General features: G+C 40.7%; 1 protein-coding gene across 7 annotated transcripts in view; it reads left to right on the forward strand.

Moving 5' to 3' along the window:
• AUTS2 (activator of transcription and developmental regulator AUTS2) overlaps positions 1-20,356 on the forward strand; it is a 939,222-nt gene that overhangs the window by 320,924 nt on the left and 597,942 nt on the right. Inside the window, exon 1 of one of the 7 annotated variants that reach the window (XM_050929481.1) lies at positions 3,159-3,300. The exons of 5 other annotated variants lie outside the window; for them this stretch is intronic. In XM_050929481.1, coding sequence (XP_050785438.1) covers positions 3,253-3,300 — 48 coding nt within the window. In that variant the 5' untranslated portion in view covers positions 3,159-3,252. Of the gene's footprint in view, positions 1-3,158; positions 3,301-10,739; positions 10,776-20,356 lie in introns of those variants that run through there. One more of the 7 variants, XM_050929482.1, reaches the window with a different exon arrangement.

The following is a 20,356-nucleotide window of genomic DNA, read 5'->3' on the forward strand; positions in this document are numbered from 1 at the left end:
GTCTGGTCCATTTATTTATTTGCCACTTCTACTATGTGAAGAAATCAGAAGCTGACACATTTTAAACTGCTCTGGTTTTCACTTTCACTTGCAGTTTGAACATTTCCTTTCCCTCATTGTAGTTAGTATGTGACATCTGTATGTTTTCTGAAATTTCCCATTGTCATTGTGGTTCACAACTGAGCATACCATATTCAGGACAAACTGCTGAGAAATAGGGTAGACACACCCCAAAGCTTGTGGTTATTCTCCCATAAAATATACCAATCCAGCAACAAAAGTAGACATCTGTCTCATCACACTGGCTAACAAGTCAGAAATGCAGCCTCCTTGGGTATTCCAGTTCTTGTACCACCACCAAAAACACTAAACTTAATGATGAGTGGTTATTTAAAACCAATTTAATCAACCAAAGGGTTCTTCTGATCCCAAAGGACCAGCCACATACTCAGGCGAATATGCAACTCTGATCTTACCCAATAATCATGCTGTTGCCAATCCTTGAGTATCTAAAATCTAAAGGTTTGTTTATAAAAATAAAGAGAGAAAAAAGTGAGTTAAAATTAGTTAAAGGAATCAAATACACAACAATTGCCAAGTTCTTGGATCAGGCTTGTAGCAGTGAAGAAATAAATTGCTGGCTTAAGTCAAGACTCTGTTTGCTGCCAAATCATTGGAAGGTTCTCGCTCTGTCCCATGGTTAGAATGCTCCCATTAGTATAAGTTCAGAGGCTTGAGCAGGAGAGAGGCAAAACGGAGATGTTTGCTGGGCTTTTTATAGCTTCTGCCAAGTGAAGGGGAAACCTATTGTGCTAGTTTGTAGAAAATTACAGGTAACAAGATGGTGTTTGGAGTCACATGGGCAAGTCATATGTCCATGCATGCTTTAGCCGAGGCCATTACCCATACTCAGAATTTTCACATGAAAGTCCATCAGGTGTGGATGGGCAACTTCCATGGTCCATTGTGAGTTAAGTGTACCCTGATGGGCCATTCAGCTTGAATCATCCCTTTATGATGCACGACTAAATACTTGTGGGTGCTACCACATGAGCTAACACATTTGAAATACAGGTACATAGTCAATATTCATAACTTCAGATACCAAAACAATACATGCATACAAATAAGAAAATCATATTAAACAAATTATAACTTTTCCATTGACACCTTACTTGATAGACTGTGTACAAGATCTGTTGCCATTATAGAACAGTGGTAGCAACAATGATCTAAATGGTCATATTTTAATCTGATAACATCACACCCATAAACCAACAGAGGCTGAAATTTTCAAAGCCGTTTAAGGTTTTTAGTCACAACTTTCATTAAATTCAGTAGAGGTTGTGCATCTACATCCCTTATGCAGCTGTGGAAACTGCCGTTGGCAGGTACTTTAGTGGCCTCAGTCATGCAGTCATCACAGCATGTATTTCATGCACCGTCCAGAGCTTTCTGCATTAAGATCACCTTTTTTTGGCAGGGAATGTTTAGGGTCTATTTTTCATCTTGCAATGAATTTTTAGGCACAAACAATAATAATTCTAAGACTAATAGCCCCATTTAGATTTGATACAATTGCAGGAACAAAGCATTTTATTTTGAATCAATCTGCCTAATTTGCACTAGAATATTTAACATGCTAATCTTTGAGCCCACAATTGATGGCCAGCACAAAATTACACCCCCAAAACCAGAAGCTGTATTTAAAAATGACCCCCAAATTTAGTGTTTTGAAGAAATAAATAGTTGTTTAACAAAGAAGAATCATAGAACTGAAAGGGACCTTGAGAGGTCATCTAGTCCAGTCCTCTGTACTCAAAGCAGAACGAAGTATTAGCAGGACTAAGAAAGATGGTCTCATAGCTTAGACACTAGACTGGGACTTAAATATGGGTTCACTTCCCAGCCTTGCCACAGACTTGCTATGTGATTGTGGGCAAGTCACCTCTCCCCCTTTGAGTCAGGGAGAGATTTCTACTTCCCTATTTCATATGGTCATTGGGTATATAAATGAATATTTGTTGGGCACTAACATGGCCCATATGCTCATTGTATAGAAGTACCTACATAAATGTAAGAAAGTCATTTCCTTTGAGGTTTTGTGCTCAAGTTGAGATGCTGAGGTCATAAAGAGTACATCAGGATACATGTCTACTTAGTTTTTACTCTTAGTATACAACAAATAAAATGGAAATAAAGTAGTCTGTTTTTTCTATCCTGCCTTCGAAACCTGATATGCACCAGGTTCCAATATGGAATTGGAAGGGAGGAGCTGCTGATGAGGTGCAACTAAGACAGGAAATTGAGAACTAATCTTGCATTGGCCAGGAAGAAATGGACTGTCTAATAGATCTTTTCCAACTGCAATTTCTACGTTTCTGTGAACGTTAGTCTCATGTTACCAGCTGGTAAAAGTGTTCACACATGGTATTGCAAAATGTGTTCACACATGGTATTGCAAAATATTAATCTGTTGGTATCAAAGATTAGTCTGCCCCTCTGTCCAGGAGGGGAGAGACTTACGGTGAGAGGAAGAGTCTGGCTTTTGATTGTGTGCTCTGGTTACATGGCTGTGTTACTAACGCTGGGGAACTGTAAAGGAGATATTTGCTTTATGCTTAAGAGGCTTTATTGTTTCTAAACTATATTTAGTTCTATAATCTTTCTTTGGGGTGGGCGGAGGACTTTCAGGGGGACACTCTAAGAATGCTGCTATCCTGATTAGTAGGGGAGGAAGGGGTTAAAGCCACGTGGTGGACTCTCCGAATGGGCAAGCGCTGTTGTCAGAATAATGTTTAGCCAGGTGTTAATCTGTGCCTGGAGGGAAGTTCTGGAATTCATTATTCATCCCACTGAGGGAGGTCCTGGTGCTGGGAGGCTGCCAAGTCTGAAGCCAGCCTCCTGGCTTTACTGACATGTGCCATTTGTGATGAATGCAGCTGAAGTCCATTTGAGGAATTCTCTTGTCAGACAGCCAAGCTGACAGAGAAACTCAGAGCAAGGCATTCAGAGAGCACTGTTTCAGAAGGCAAGATCGCACTCAGCATTAGAAGGGCATAGAGGGACAAAATTGGAGCCACAAAGGGAGAGCATCTTTTTTGTTTGTTCTTTCCCACCCCACGCTCACACGCACACAATACTGTGCCATCCTTGGGAAAACGTTGACTCTGGAGGAACCTTGCTGGCACACTGCTATTCCTCAGCAGACTAGTCCCCCCACCCCCACTCTGAAGGGCAGGAGGTGAGACAATGATCAAGTCAAGTTGGTTCTATGTCAAATTCAAGTATGCGGAGAAGGTAAGTCAATATGTTTTCTCTTCCAGCCTTTCCCAAGGGAGATACGCGTATGTATCCCTCCAGACCCCTTCTCTTGACAGGCAGTTCTGGCCACCAGCAGAGCTAATACTGCCTAGAAGTTTCACTGGTGCATGCATTTTCCCATGGCTTAATAATTTTCTGATGAAATCCAGCACAGTGCAGAATGTTCACTTGAAATCTGACAGGTAGCAGGCAGCTGGAGCTGTAGCATGGTACAAGGTGGAAGGAGAAGAAAATCTTGCATCTAGTTCCTAAGGCAGTCGCTTTTAAAACAGCAGCTGTAAAGATGTGCTTCTTTCCTTGTGTGTGGGGATCTGAAGACAGAAAGATATCTTGTTCCGTGGAGCTGGTTTTGAGATGTGACCTGCTTCTGTGCTGAAATTGGTGCTTTCATTTCTTGAATGGTGAAGCAAATGTTTAATTGTCCTTAAATCTTCATGAGAAAAGAAGCCTTTATTGATCAAACAGGAGGAAAATGTATTTCAAGACAGTTTAACTACAGTATTTTGAGACTTTGCAATCAAATTGAATTGCTGATAATTATTACTGACGTGTTCCCCCTTGGCTCTCATCAATCTCTCTCTCAGCCTTGTCTGTGTCTGGTCTCCTTTAGCACCTTGTTGCTGGGAGTGGGGGACAGATGACAGAGGTTTACATTGAAAGATAATTGCACTGAGTATCTCCCTTGTGGGGTTTTCCTACCCCAGGTTAAAAAAATGATCTAATTGCTGGTAGCCCTGAGACCCATTCAGACACAACCTTCTTATAATTTTCATCCCAGCAAAATGGTGAAGAGTCAAAAACAACTTCTTGAGAACCACAAACAACAATCACCATCTCCCATCCCTGGCCCTGATCATCCCTCACCAATTTTCAAATCTGTCTCTTAAAACAAGACACAAAGATTCGTATGTTTAATGTGCATTTTCTATTCTTGACAGGAGTCCCATGTTGATTTTTTTGTGTGTGTGCCTCAGGTTGTGCCACACACAGTGAAAGTGTGTGTTTCATTTAACAAGACAGTCTTATCATTATTGCTGGCTGCAAATAGCATGTTTAATTAAGTCACAGATTTAGCTGTCCGGTTTTCTTTTTTTTTGGTTTTGCACAGTATTACAAAGAAAACTTGAGTACAAAACCCACCTTATAAAATACCCATATATGACCTCACCTGTGCCTTCCCCGCCAACCACTCTAGGCCATCAGAAGAAACATCATAAGCTAAAACAGAAATTTATCTTAAAACTGAAAACACCAGAGAACTCTGCATATTTAGTATATGAAAATCCTCCTGGAATTAAAAATCTAATTTACAGTATCTAAAAATCCAGCCATCCAGTTTTGAGTGACAATGCATCTCAGGTTCTTTTCACCTGGAAATTTGGGGATTTAGTTAGCTTTGTTTTTTTTTAAAAACACTCCTTGTAATTCAGGTAGAGTTTTAAAAAAAACAACAAACTTTCAGTGACTGAACCAGGCAGATAATATTGCTGCTCTTCCATCAGTTGGAGACAAGCTTGCATTTTGTTTTGGTTTTTTTAGTTACATAACCTGTCATACCAGTTCTGTCAGACAGATTCTCTGAAAGCGATAACTTGGGAATTTTGAGCGTGGATGAAAACCAGGAAATCCATCCCTTTTTTATTAAAAACAAAACGAACTTCCTTCCCCCTCCTGCCTCCCAAAAAAACCCTTTAGTTGTACCACTATGTATTCTGCAAGCTGCCCTTGCATTTTATTTCATAGTGTAACAACACTCGTCTTTTACACTTACCATAATGCCTTTCAAAGCACTTGGAGAAATTAAGGGCTTGTCTACACGAGAGAGTAGGATTGCCAACTCTGAGTGAAGTTATTCTGGGAGATTCCTCTCCTGCTCCCAGCATGATGTAGTGTCATTTTCTTAAAATATCCTATTAAAATATCCTGGATTGCTTTCAATAGTCACCAGGAGATTGATGCCGCTTTCAGGAGACTCTAGGCCAATTCTGCAGGGTTGGCAACCCTGTGAGACAGGTATACCAGTACTAACTTGTGATTTAAGACTGATTTAATTAAACAGATACACTTCACTGTGTAGACATCTTTATTTAAGCGACTCCTAAACCAAAATAACTGTCTGTGAACCAGTTTAATTATACGGGTTTGACACCTGGGTTAAGTTTAACTGTTGCAACTTTCTCATGTAGACAAGGCCTCAGGAGGTGATTTAATCTAAACAGAAATAAACCACTCTTAAATCAAAATGAGTGTCCGCACAGACTTTTCACTTAGCAAGTGTTAAATCACGCCTCTAGTTAAACTGCTGCATGCCTAAGGTTAATTGAGCTTTGCTCTGTTTGTGTCAGTTCAATACGTTTATTATCCCTATTTGAAAGATGAATAAATTAGGGTAGAAAGAAGTTGTGACCTTATTCTGATTCACCGCAATATCCTGATAAAATTCCATTCCTCAGCTGGACTTAATAGATTGCGTTTCTCTCTCTGTATAAAAAAGTTCCTCTGACTTTTTATTGCCCAATTTGTGTAGCTGAAGTTGACACCCTTTGCTCTGGCCAGATCAAGTAGCTTTGCAGCCTGTCTATTCCTTGTAGAATACTGCACATCCTAGTGTACGTCTTCACTACCCGCCGTATCGGCGGGTAGCAATCAATTGCTCGGGGGTCGATATATTGTGTCTCATCTAGACACGATATATCAATCCCCGAACGCGCTTATATCGATTCGGTAACTCCACCAACCCAAACATAGTTGCTGAATCGACAGGGGGAGCCTTGGACATCGATCCCGCGCTGTGAGGATGGTGAGTTATTTGATCTTAGATACTTCGACTTCAGCTACGTTATTCACGTAGCTGAAGTTGCGTATCTAAGCTCGATTTTCCCCCGTAGTGTAGACCAGCCCTCAGTGGCTGAGGTCCTCTTTGTTTGCATACAGTGTTATAAATGTGATATTTCCGGTAGCATATGCAGTTATAACATGTCCCACCTGTACAGTCTGTGTCCCTGTTTTACCATCCTGGAGTATCTGTGTTTTACTGCTGCTAAGCATTGTATTAATGAGGAACATCAGCCATCGAACCCCAGATCTTCAATCTCTGTGGCTGCTCCTCCTCCTTAATTGTATTGTCTGTAGCTTCATTTACTAGAGAAGGGCCTGACTCAAAACTCTGGGTTCCCTTGAATTGTGAGGAAGTTCAGATCTGGGTCAGCGCCTTGCTTCTCTCTACTCATTTCCTTTCATACGGTACGTTGATATCAGTAAGCCCCAATACTCCACATGCATTGTTCCTCTTCCTTCATACTGGCTGGCCCACCCAGTTTCATATCAGCAGCAAGTTCCATTGCCTTGCTGCACATGGATTGCTCCCCGCTCCTCCGCTGTTGGTAGATTGAGTGAATGAAGCAGGTCCCTTTGCCACAGGCTGGGGTTGTGCCTTCCCAGGGTTCTGCTCTTCCCACTTAAAGGAGTTCAGGGGCTACTCCACCCTAGGGGTACACAGTGTCCCAAAGAGATGAGAACATGGGGGCTTGGCTGCACCCTTCCCCTTTCTCCCCCCGCCCCACCCAATAAGCCTGCTGGGAGAATATGCTGTATCCAAGAGAGAGGTGCTCCAGCAGGGAGCTCAAAGAGGTCTGAAACCTCTTCTTGGGCTGTGTCTAAATGGTGACATTGAATCCTGAATGCTGAGCTCTCTTGCAGTATGTCTACATGGCACCACATTGCAGACTAAGTGTGGCGGTGGGGAAGGTTAACTGCAGGCTTCACAAAGCCCTGGCTGGGATGATTTAGTTGGGGATTGGTCCTGCTTTGAGCAGGGGGTTGGACTAGATACCTCCTGAGGTCCCTTCCAACCCTGATATTCTATGAACTGCAATAGAGCACAGCAAAATGTTGCTCTCTAACTGCCCCATGTGAACACTGTTCATGGCAATTGAAAGGTATCTAGTTGGCATTAACATAGTCCTATTTGAAAGAGGACTATGTTAAAGCAAACTAGGTATCTTTTTAATTTGCACCAGCATCGTCCACACAGGGCAGCAAAAGTACAATGGTTTGCTGCTCTGTGCAATTCACGCACACCCCAGAGTTTGCAGTGCAGTGTAGGTATATCCTTAAAATAAGAGAGCACTTAATATTGGATTTAAAAAAAAAATGTAGTTTGGCCTATTCAAGTTTTCCAAACATTTGTTCCACATTGTTGGACAAATAATATTAAACCACTTCACAGTTGTATGTTTATTTATTTTATTTTAGCGAAACAAAAAATAATTTGTCCAATTTCCTCTCCAGATTGTTGCGGATCAGCTATAATGTCCTACAACAGAATTCTGTTGGAACAGGAACAAAGTTTGTTTCACCTTACAAAGGTTTAACGTAAGGTCATTTGAACATCAGGCTTTTTTATACTATATGCATGTTCAATCTGAGTGCATTTACAATGAGTTACAATTCTGTGGTAGAATATTGATGATGATACTAAGAAATCATTTTCACTTGGAAAAAACAGGGAGATTCTGGGAAGGTAATGTCATGCTGGAAGATTTGGAAGGTATGTAATTAGGCATCAGGCATAGGCACTCTGACCTAATTTGTTACTGGCTGTGTCGTGAAGGAGCTTGTGAATGATGATGGGGAAATTGAAGGGGTTTTGCTTCATTCTTGAAAATCCCTATCCCCTTTATTAGGCTTATTGATCTCACTGATCCTAGTCTCCAACTGAGGCAAACTTCTCTGTTTCCAGGAGGGCTACAGGAAGAAAGTGACATTCTTAGCTGTAACATAAGATTAGAACACCCAGTCCCTGGATACAATGTGCATTCATCTCCTATCCTAAAGTAAGACTCCTACTCATGTGAAAGGCAGCTTACAATTTTGACAGCTTAAAATAAAAAGCCTTAAGGGCAGGCAACCACTTGAATGTTCCAAGGGCTTCATTTCCAACAGAGATTTCAATTACAGTCATTTTCCTTGACTAAGTACAAAGAGGTAAATGGAACCCCTGTTTCAAATATTAAATTCGCAGACTATATTATTACCGGTTGTACTTTGAAAGTAAAGGATGCAGCCAATCTAAATCAAAGCCCTGATTCCAAATTACTTTTTAAGAGTATGCTGAGGTCTGCACCTGGTAATTCAGCCACTTGGTATTGAAGAGTACATAGTACATCAAACGTGACTTTCATTAGACTGTGTTGCTCTTCTGGTGATCTGGATGCAGTTGGCATCCTTCTTGACAAGCAAGAAGAATTGTATCTTGAAAAGCTGCAGCGCAGCTGTAGCAGAGTAAGAAAGATAGCTGTAGATTAATGTCTTGGTGGTGTATTCAGAGATTTCTCTGCTCCATACGTTTGCTCTGTTATTTGTCTCACCTTTCATAACAATGGTTTGAAAGAGATCGGCTTATTTATGCACAGCATGACACAACCTCTCTTGCCCATCACACTTTTGATCTCATTGTTGTCTTTCTCCTGGCAGTGCAGAAGCCAGGTTTTCAAGAACTCAGCCACCACATTTGGGACTAGATTTTCAAAAGTGCTCAGCATTATGACACTTATGACCAGATGTTCAAAAGAGTTAGACACTCAATGTGCTGAGCTCATTTGAAAATCTGGCCACTTACTTTGCTATCTCAGTGGGACCTGAGCTCACTTGAGCATCTAATCCCAAATGGTGCTGAGTTGTTTTGAAAATGTAGCCCATAGGACCTGATCGAAAGCCCCCTGAAGTTAGTAGAAGCCTTTCTACTAACCTCTTTGGGATCAGGCTCCTTTACGGTTGTAGGAGGGTGGGAGGGAGGACAGGGAATTAGTTGGCCTGGCTGCTTGTCCTTGAATGACTGATTTTTCCTTGGAAGCTGAGCGTGTTTACTGCTTCATCATCCTCTCTAGGAAATGTTGCCTCTGGAAATTAGGAATTTGCATTCAAAGATAAGTCTCTTGTGTTTGAACGATGCTTAGCAAGGCTGGTTACATGTGGCCACATTTTCTGTTGATTTCCTGTCATTACTTTAGACATAGGTGTTCTGCACAACCAGATGCTGCTTACTTAAATTTTCCTATTAGATGAACAGATAATTTCTTGGGACAGATCTTACTCCCACTGAATATTGATCAGGCACATAGGATTTAAACTAGTGCATTATACTATGAAGGTGTCTATTTTGATGCCTGTTTGATTTAGTGCTGAAAATGCTGGCTGGGTATTCACATCAAGTTATTTTCACATTCCCGGATTCTTTTGGGGGCAGAATGCTGCTTGCTGGAAACAGTCACTGTTTGTTTCCACTACTGATCTTTTTCAAATTGGCAAATATAACAAAAAATTATTTCCAGACTGAAATATTTATAGTTCTGCATCAAATACAGCTAGAACCTGGATTATGTATTCATATTATTAATATGACACTCTGTGGCTGGACGGAAATGATACAATAGAGAGCTCTCTTTTTCTCACTTAGGTTGTAAATAAATATATTTGAGGCCTATTGTATGTTTTAGTTGTAGGATATTTTCCCTTGCCTGAACAGCAATACGTAGTGTGTGCGCTTTATTTTTCAAAGGCATAACTTTCTCAGTGTGCAACTGCAGCTACCAGTACTTCAGAGGAAGGATGACTATCTCTTTCCCTGCTGCTTGTGTGCAAACTCTGGGCCAGAGCCTCAGCTGGTGTAAATTGGTATAGCGTCCCTGAAATCCAATAGAGCTACACTGATTTACACCACCTGCAAACATATCCACCTGCATCAGGCATGGGAGTAAACATTGTGCCTTGAATTTCATGTGGTTTGTTTAATGGCTCTGCGACTAGGCATACAGCGTCATCGCAAAGACTAGGCTTTGCTTCATTCTAGCATTGGGTTATGAGGTTATTGGGTATTTCACTGAATGCAAAGCTTCTTAAAGGACTGTACATGTTTGGTGACACTAGGGTCAGCCTGTGCTGTTGCTGTGATTTTCTCAAGGTTGGCAAGTGGAGGTGTTAATGCTTTCCTTTAAACTATTGTTGTTGTTCCCTTTTTCAGAAATTCTGGGCTGAAAGGTTGGCATGTTAACTGCAGAGAGAGGGCCAGATTGTGTCTTTGTGGTCTTGTGTGCACAACCAAAGCTAGACGGTACTGAAACGCTCATGAAGAAATATTATTCCTAGGAAATAGCCAATCCATTCAAAATTCTAGGTCAAACATTTAGCAGTGGAACTCTCTCTTCTTAGCTTCACACATGCTCACTTCTGAAATTGTCCCTCATCTTTCTGCTGTGGCTACTGGGCAGTTCAGTGAAGTGTAGGCAGAAGTCCCACCCCTCCCATGAAGTAACCTATGGTAATGTGTGCGGTGTACAGTTTGCAGTCTAGTGCATCAAACTGCCCCATTCACAACCTTCACTGGAATATGGAAGCAGAACTCTTACATTTAAAATGGAATGGCACAGAGAATGGGAATGAAGATGTATTGGGTGAGTCAGTTTATTTCTATGTGCTTCATCTTCTCCATTTGTAGATTAGTTAGTAATGCTCACTCACCTTTGTAACTATTGGGAGATCTATTGATGATAAATACTAGAGTGCTCAGTATTGTGATTTGTTTATCTATTTACTTCAATTTAATTTTCTCATTTCCCCGTGACGGAACCGCCATGGTATTTAGACCATTTTTAGCCAAACCTGTTTTGGATAAAATCTGTTTAAGTACCAAATAGATCCTGTGAAACCTTGAGGGTTGCCTATTGGCTATAACAGGTTATCCCTAATTCATAAGGAGGTTTTCAAATAAAGATCCAGATCTTCAGATGTCCAAGGGATCTGCAGGCTCTGCTGGAGGAGCTAAGGGGAGTTTTAAGGCACCTGTGTTCTCCTTTGAGTCTGGGGGCACTAACTCCCTAGTACAAGTTAAAATAGCTCAGGGGCTGCATTAACTTGTGTTGAATGCCAGCAGTCCCAAGGGGCTATTACAGTAATCTGGCATCATCGAGGCACAAGAAGTTGAAGTCCCACAAATTGTTCCCCTTTATGTTGCTCTCATAGAGGATTGGTAGAATAGAAGCTGGTAGGTCTGTGTGCCACCCCAGGATCCCCCATCTGGTATATTTGTGTGAGGGAGTGGGGTGGGGCGGGGCAGAGAATCTTCCTGCAACTTAAGGACAAAACTGCCCTGAAACAGACTTACTAACAGTCCAGGATCTGCCTACATGCGCATGTGTGTTTGTGAACAAAAGGAGAATAGTGTGCTACTGGGGATAACCACTCAGAGGTGAAATGGCAAGAAAAAAATCATCTTACATTTTTCCGATGTAAATTTTTAATTGAATATATTTGCTTCTGTCAAGCAACTTTTACAGTCCAATGCACAAAACATACAACGCAAGACAAAGAAACTTTGCACAATGAATTGAATGTAATAAGCTAGTTATGCATCCAATTCTATGTGAGGATTTTTTATATTTTTGAAGTATGTGCAACAAAGATGAATTTAAATGTGTATCCGGAGCATTGTATCCTTTGTGAGGTAGTTAGCATTTGTACAGTACTGCTTTCATAGTTACTTAGGCTTCCTCCAGATTGGAAAGCTCTGGAGAGCTTCATTAGAAGACATTGCCTCTTATAGACAAGACAGAGCAGAGAGGAATTTTTAAACATATTGGTAGTCTCAAAGTTCTGTATCTGTAATACTAGCAATATTGCATCAGTGCCTTGTAGCAATGGACTTGCTACACACCTGTGGTGACAAACTAGTAAGGGATAGACTGAGGCTACGTCCAGACTACCCGCCGTATCGGCGGGTTAAAATCGATTGCTCGGGGATCGTTATATCGCATCTCATCTAGATGCGATATATCGATCCCCGAGCACGCTTATATCGATTCCGGAACTCCATCAACCCCAACAGAGTTGCGGAATTGACAAGGAGAGCCGCGAACATCAATCCCGCGAAGTGAGGATGGGTGAGTAATCCGATCTTAGATATTCGACTTCAGCTACGTTATTCACGTAGCTGAAGTTGCGTATCTAAGATCGATTTCCCCCCGTAGTGTGGACCAGCCCTGAGTTGTTGTTTGCTGTTTAAATAGCACTCTCTTTAATCCAACAGAGGGAATGTTTACCCACATTGTAAACTTCAAAGCAGCCATGTGGTGTGGAAGATAATTAATACCTATTTTACAAATGGCTGCATTAGAGTAATATAGAGGCCTAGGTCACACGGTAAGTCAGTGGCAGAGCTGAAGTGCTCTGACTCAGTGCTCTCATCGAACTACTAAGTAATACTCCTTTTTCTGCCTCGCATCTTTCTGCAATGAAATTGTTATCAATTTAAGTGGCAGCCCAAATATTAGTTCAGTTAAAGGCATTTGTGAACTGAAGCTCCTAACAGTCATTTCTGGATATTGGCCAAAGGCAGGATATTTTTAAAGAAGGGACGGAGTTAACAGTTGTGTGTTCTTTTAAACAAGAGTGGCGTATGTCTTCTCTGTGTGTCTCTCCAGTGTACCATGCCCTACAAAGACTAAGCCAAAGTGAATTTATGCAACAGCACCCAAGAGAAGTATGTACCAGTTACTTTCCCTTGGGCACTGAACTCATGTAAGACCACCTGCTGTCTGGAAGGAATTGTTATGTGGGAGATAGAGAAGAAACAAACTCTTAAGCGTAGCTACACACATTCAAAAGAATTCCTGTATGCATGAGTCTGCTAGGGACAGAGCTTTTGACTTGTAACCCTGTGGTATATTTAGAGTGTAACCAGTAACATGTACTAGATGGATTAATATTCAGGACACAGTAGATGTCAAAGCTGGGCTGGGGAGATGTCACACTCAATCTGTTGACACAGAATGATTTGCTGTTCTGAAGCTAGACTCCCTGGTTCTGTAGACAATTAAATAAAAAAAAAAAGCAGCTGGGGGCTTACTCTGATTTCTCCCCCCTCCCCCAGACTTCATCTGCCTCAGGGCTTGTTCTGCCCTTTAATTATTTAAGAACTGGGTTTTGTTTACAGTTTGTAATAAAACTGATAAAAGATTAACGAGGACCTGGTGTCTCGTTCTTCAGCAAATTAAAGCTTTGGAACACTTACAAAATGCAGATATTTGAAAACTGCAAAATAGAAGGGGGAAAAGTAGAGCAGAATAGACAGTCAAGCTATTGGATTTATTAAAAAAAACAAAAACCTTTCTGCTGGAGCACAAAAAGGACCTACTCTATCAAACATTTATAAATGCTTTTATTGTGGGGCCTTTTGTATGAAACATAGGGTTGAGTATGTTAAAATTAACGTGTCCTTGCTAAATGGAGGCAACCATATTAGGGATATGTGGGAGGGTGTTGCGAACTGATAGTGAACCTGTATGTGTCTAGGAGTGTGCTGTGGGGATGGTTACCAAATGGAGGAAGTACATGTTATCCTTATTTCACCACCACCACCCCAGCAGCTGTGCCTCTGCCAAAGCCAACGGTTTTGTATACCTAGATATTTTAAAGAAATAACTGATCAGTATCCCTGTACAAGAGCTTGCATTATTTTTTTGTTAATTCAAATCTCTAAAATAGAGCGCCATTCAAACCAGTGAGGCTGCTTTGCGGACCTGGCCGATGGTATTAAGGCCAAGTTTGAAACTCGTCCCTCTGAACAACTAGCTCTTACCCAGTACCATAAAGCTGTGTTTGAGATGTGTCTGGTGCTGGAGCCTGCTCAGTAAAAGATAGAGGGCCTGCTGGCAGTGCATTCTCGGGATTTTCTTCAGCTTTGGAATTTACTCTTGTCCCAGATGTGCCAGATTCTCCAAAGCCCATGTTCATGTGCAGAATAACACCTGTAAGGGGGTTAAAGATCCACAAACAGAGGAGAACAAGATTGTATGATGACTTAAGTGACACTGTTTAGAACATTTTTTAATTTTGGGGGGGGGGGGGGAGGGGCTTTCATAAGTTGCAGAAAAAATCGCCAAGCTCAAATATTATAATACAATTTTTAGATGTTTAATTGTTTTTTGTGTGTGTTGCTTTTTGAGAGATTCTAGACATCCGGGTAGGTAGTAAAGAAATGAAATTAATAAATAGTACAATAATCAGCTGTGCTACTCATCTTTTCTAGCAGACAGGCCATGTTTTCTGTTTGTGTTTTTTTTCCTCCAGTGCATCTATTGCAATGCACATCCTTTCATCAGAAATAGGGTGAAATCCTGACCTACAGTTTGAGCAGTGCCAAAGGATGCGATAGAGTCCTGTGCGAGCTGTAGGGCAGGATATCTCCATAGTGTTCCAGGGAGCTGCAAACTCCTTTTCCTGTGCCCGGGCACCAGCTTTTCAAGGGTTATATCTGCAGAGAAAGGTGCAAGTCCTGCCCCGATCTGGGTAGACTGTAACAATGGCCAGCAGTATTTGGAGTAGGCTGTGTGTGCTTGTTTTCAAAGGAGCCATATGCTGCATTTATTTTTCCCTTTTCATTTTTCCTTTCAAAGGCAGCGCTATCCAGTTTTGTGGCAGGCCATCCTCAGTTCCGCCATAGATGAGAGCTGCTGTGGCTGACTGGCCTTTAGAAACAAGGAGGAGTCTGGTGTCACATTGAAGACTAACAGATTTATTTGGGCATAAGCTTTCGTGGATAAAAACTCCACTTCTTCAGATGCATGGAGTGAAAATTACAGATTTAGGCATAAATATATATTGGCACATGAAGAGAAGGGAGTTATCTTACAAGTGGAGCTTCAGTGTTGAAGGCCAATTCAGTCGGAGTGGATGTGGTCCACTCTCAATAACTGAGGAGGAGGTGTCAATACCAAAAGAGGGAAAATTGCTTTTGTAGTGAGCCAGTCGCTCCCAGTCCCTATTTTAGCCCAAATTGATGGTGTTAAGTTTGCAAATGAATTGTAGCTCGGTAATTTCTGTTTGTAGTCTGTTTTTGAAGTTTTTTAGCTGAAGGATGGCTACTTTTAAATCTGTTGTTGAATGTCCAGGGAGATTGAAGTGTTCTCCTACTGACTTTTGTATGTTACCATTCCTGATGTCTGATTTGTGTCCATTATCCTTTTACATAGACACTGTGCTGTTTGGCCGATGTACGTGGTAGAGAAGCATTGCTGGCACATGATGGTAAATATCACATGAGTAGAAGTGCAGGTGAATGAGTCTCTGATGGTGAGGCTGGTGTGGCTGGGTCCTATGATGGTGTCGCTAGAGTGGATATGGGGACAGAGAAGGCAACGGGGTTTGTTACAGGGATTGGTTCCTGGGTTAGTGTTTCTGTAGTGTAGTGTGTAGTTGCTGGTGAGTATTTGAAGTCTATAAACGCTGCAGAGTATTTTGAGATCCTTGGAAAAAGACTCTTCATAAGTGCTACACATTATTGTTTAACTATTGAGTGTAGCGCTGTATTGCTAGCGCTCACTCAGGGAGCTACAGAATATCTGCATTGTAGATGAATTACTGCATTATTGGTGTCCTTATCTCCCTAAAGATAAAGGAGTTCAAATGCTCAAGCCTAGTTTATATTTGCATCTAAATTAACTGAAAGCAAATCCTTTAAAGGGTCAGGGCAGATGATGAGGGTTAAACTTGTTACTAATTAAAGAGTCATTGTATTCCTTTGTGGAAGAGCTGTTAAAGATAAAATGGTAACACAGCAGGTTCAAAGGTCTGCATGTAGATCCTAATCCATTTAGGAGACGGGATAGAATTTCATTGACTGTACTATAAACTCAGATCCAATAACCAATTTGTTCCTCTGTTGGACATACATACATCAATAAAAAAAGGAAAGTAGAGGAAACTAAGAGGGGTGAATCAGTACTTGCTTCTGAATCTCAGTGCTCATGTCTGGTGTGGAGGCTACTTGTATCACCAGAGGACATTGGAGAGGAAATGCCCAACACCATGTAGCACATCACTTTTCATTCTTGTGATTCCCCCTTTATTAGATGGCATTAAATTATTAATTTTCTGGCCGTTTTAACTTATATTAATGTTAAAATTACACTGCAAGGCAAATACATTATCACTGGACAGTAGTGATAGTTTTGCTTCCCCGTTGTAAAACAAATACTATTACTATTTTTGTTGTGTTGTAGTGCCTTTTTTTCTTTTCTCCCGTTGCTGACTTCTCTTGTGTCTCTGATTCGTGCAGAAGACTGAAAAACTGGGCTGAATTCAGACTGATTGCTTGTATTTGAGCAGGTCTGACCTCCAGTCCAGTTGAGGGCAGTATTGTACACCTATTTTGTGGGAGAATAAACACACACACACACACACACACACACACACACACACACACACACACACACACACACACACACACACACACACACACACACATTGTATTACTATATAGCTTGATATAGATAGCATTTATAGCTTCCAGTGTTTTACATATTACAAGTGTTAAACAGATCAATACATACTATTGCAATTTCCTTGTTGAGTCTGACATAATTTTTCAATATTGGTATCCATATGTCTAGCGTTCTTCAGACTTCACCGGTTGTTAACATATTCTCTGTGATTGACAGTAGTCTGATCTCCTTTAAAAATTTAGGATCGCTTCCATCTGGCCCTCGAGACTTGGCGGCTTGCACAGTTAGCAATAGCAGATTTTCCCTGAGCAGTGGTGCAGAGGACTCCATTTATGGATAAAAAGCTTAAAATCCTGAAATCAGAAAAGCTGGAAAAATGTAACAATTGTGACTCTGCCAGGGAGACATTCCCTGTTGGATTAAAAGTCTTATGACAAGTTGAAAAAGAGAGATTTGGAATTGTAATTCAATTCTCTTGTCAATCCAGGAGACTTAAAGCTGAAATCGTGTTAGAATACATTAACAGTTCATGGACAGGGACAGAGATTCGGCTGCCTTTTAAAGACAATTTTGTGCTAGTTTCCAAACTGTCTGTCTTAAAGATTTTTTTACATCTGTAAATAAAAATTCACTTGCATTGCTTAACATAAGTGGCAGGAAGTTGATCATGCAGTGAATCCGGAAGAATTCATTTCCTTGTGTGCCAGTGGATGTATCTCATAAAATAGATGTATTGCATGGGAATGGTTTGACCTTTGGAAATTAGAATGGGAAAGTCAGAGCAGAAAGGAGTTGTGGCTAGCAACACTGCAGAGAGGAGCACTGGTTCGATACGTTCCTTACCCTGAGAATCTCCACCTTTTTAATCAAAGAGGGTGACGGTATTTGGGTGGCTCCATAGACTTTACAATCTTCATTTCTTTAGACTGTTGGTTCAGCATGTGGTCAGAAGGTGAGTTAGAATAAATGAAGTGTGTTCCCATTGCAGGGTTGTTTTTCTTTAAATCCCATGCTCATCTTGCCACAGATGTTTGAGGCCGCAATCTAACATGACAGTGTCCAAAATATTACTAAACTTTAAACGTGAGTTGTGTGGGTTTGTGAAGAGCATACCTTGTTGAAAAGGCATGTAGTAAAATAATAGAAGTGGAATATTAGAACTCTGATGTCAAGCACTGTGGCATATCAGAAGGATTTTCCATACGTGTGGGGTGCTAGCCTAGAGGCTGATAAATTTACAAGAAATAGTAAAGAATTGGAAAGCATGCCTTATGGTGAAAGACTAAGGGAGCTCAATCTGTTTAGCTTATCAAAGAGAAGGTGAAAGGGTAACTTGATCACAATTCATACCTACCTTCAAGGGGGATAGAAATTTTGGTGGTCAGTCTAGCAGACAATGATCCAGTATCTAGAAGCTGAAGATAGACAAATTTGGACTCAAAATTTTTAACAGTGAGGATAGTTAACCATTGGAGCAATTTACCAAGGGCTGTGATAGATTCTTCATCGCTACCAATTTTACAAGTTCTTCCCCACCCCGTCCCTGGGTTTAACAACTGGACCATACTAAAACACCTTCCCTTCCTCCCTCTGAACATCCTTAGCAACACCAGCCTATTATATTTGTGTAAACTGGTTCACAAACCACCCTTAGATCAGTAGTGACTGTACAAAGAATTGAGTTTGCATACCTGCTAAATGCAGCATATGCTTGTAGTTGTCATTTTTACATCTCATCTCTTTTTAGTTCTAAAAACCATAAACAGTCCATATAGTTGCACACATTTCCCGCCAAATATGAACGGTCCTTGTATAGAATGTGTTCAGTGATCAGAACTTAATTGGGAAGAATCCCTACAGAGCTGCAAAATGTTTTTTATAGTGGCTGTGATCAAAATATCTGAGGGTTTGTGTGCGTGTGTTTGTGTTCTGTAATATTTGTTGATTTAAACATTATGAAAAACAGATTTTGTTTTTGCATCTTTCTGATTTCAATATACAATCTAACGTGTTTTCATTTCATCAATATGTCGGTGAATGGTGTTGAAAAATATGAGCAAATCAGGGGGCTCTTGCTTGTAAGTAACCTGATTCACGCAGCCAACACCAGCAAAAGTCCACATGGCTAGCCCTGGCCATTTTGACAGGAGCCCACGTTACTTTATGTAGCAAACGCTATCAAGAATGGATGACAGGATATCAACCTGTGCGTTTCGTGAGGATGTCTCCAAATATTTTTTTTTCTACTGTGTGATAAATGGCGAATTCTCTACCACTCTGAGTCTTCATTTAACTTGTTCAAGTCTTAGCTGGAGTAGGAATTGTGAACCAAAGGACAGATTTACAAAGGTACTTAAAGATGCAGATGAGCACCTAGTGAGATTTACAAAATCAGCCAAACTGATTAGGAACCTAACTCCCTTTAACATCAATGGGAATTAAATAGCTAACCTCCTTTAGGCACTGTTGTAAATCTCACTAGGCCCTATCTGCAGATTTGGGCACCCAAAAACCTTTGTAAATCTGGCCCCAGATCCTAAAATGATATAAATCAGTGTAGCTTTATTGACAGGTTTCAGAGTAGCAGCAGTGTTAGTCTGTATCCGCAAAAAGAACAGCAGTACTTGTGGCATCTTAGAGACTAACAAATTTATTTCAGCATGAGCTTTCATGAGCTACAGCCCACTTCTTCGGATGCACAGAATGGAACACACAGACAGGAGATATTTATACATACAGAGAACATGAGAAGGTGGAAGTATGCACACCAACAGGAAGAGTCTAGTCAACTGAGATGAGCTATCATCATCAGGAGAGAAAAAACTGAGGTGATAATTAAGATGACCCATAGAAGGTGTGAGGAGAACTTAACATAAGGAAATAGATTCAATTAGTGTAATGACGCAACCATTCCCAGTCTCTCTGTTTAAGCCTAACTTAATTGTATCTAATTTGCATATTAATTCGAGTTCAGCAGTCTCTCTTTGGAGTCTTTTTTTGAAGTTTTTTTGTTGCAAAATTGCCACGTTCATGTCTGTCACTGAGTGGTTAGAGAGGTTGAAGTGTTTTCCCACTGGTTTTTGAATGTTATGATTCCTGATGTCAGATTTGTGTCCATTAATTCTTTTGCGTAGAGACTGTAGCTTTATTGATGTCCGAGTGGGTGCATATGTAATTTACCTCTACTGTAAAGCACTTTACACTACCAAAGTGGTGTAAAATGGCCTTTATGTAAATGAAAATCGGGTTCTTAGCTTTCACCTATGATGTTGAGACATGCTTTGGATTAACAGCCCAATTATTTAACTTTGTAGTTTAAGGAACTCTGTTTTCTGTGACTATCTGAGAGTAGGGGAAAAAGACTGAGATGTTAGGAATTTTGGGGAGATTTCTTTTTCTCCTTTCAGTTCAGAAAGCCAATGACAGTTTTAAACTTAAAAATAAGTAAACCTCTCTCAGACAATATCTACACACTCGCTGTAGTGGCTTTATTTTTATACCAGATCCAAATGCTGGTGTGAAGTAACAGGATTTAGCTCAGGAAAGATCAAAACTGGGAATGTCAGGAAATGTAGCAGCATGAAGGTAGAAACATAAGCATCTTCAGAGACCAGCCAAACTCCTTCAGAAGCTATTTCTTTAAAGTGATGTTTCAGATATTATGGCTGGGCCATTCTCTGCCTTTTCTGTCTGGCATGATCCAGTATTATACTTACTTTTCCAATTAGGTTGTAAGCATTCCAAATGAGTGATGC

This window comes from Gopherus flavomarginatus, chromosome 19, assembly GCF_025201925.1.
Source record: "Gopherus flavomarginatus isolate rGopFla2 chromosome 19, rGopFla2.mat.asm, whole genome shotgun sequence".
NCBI lineage: Eukaryota > Metazoa > Chordata > Testudines > Testudinidae > Gopherus > Gopherus flavomarginatus.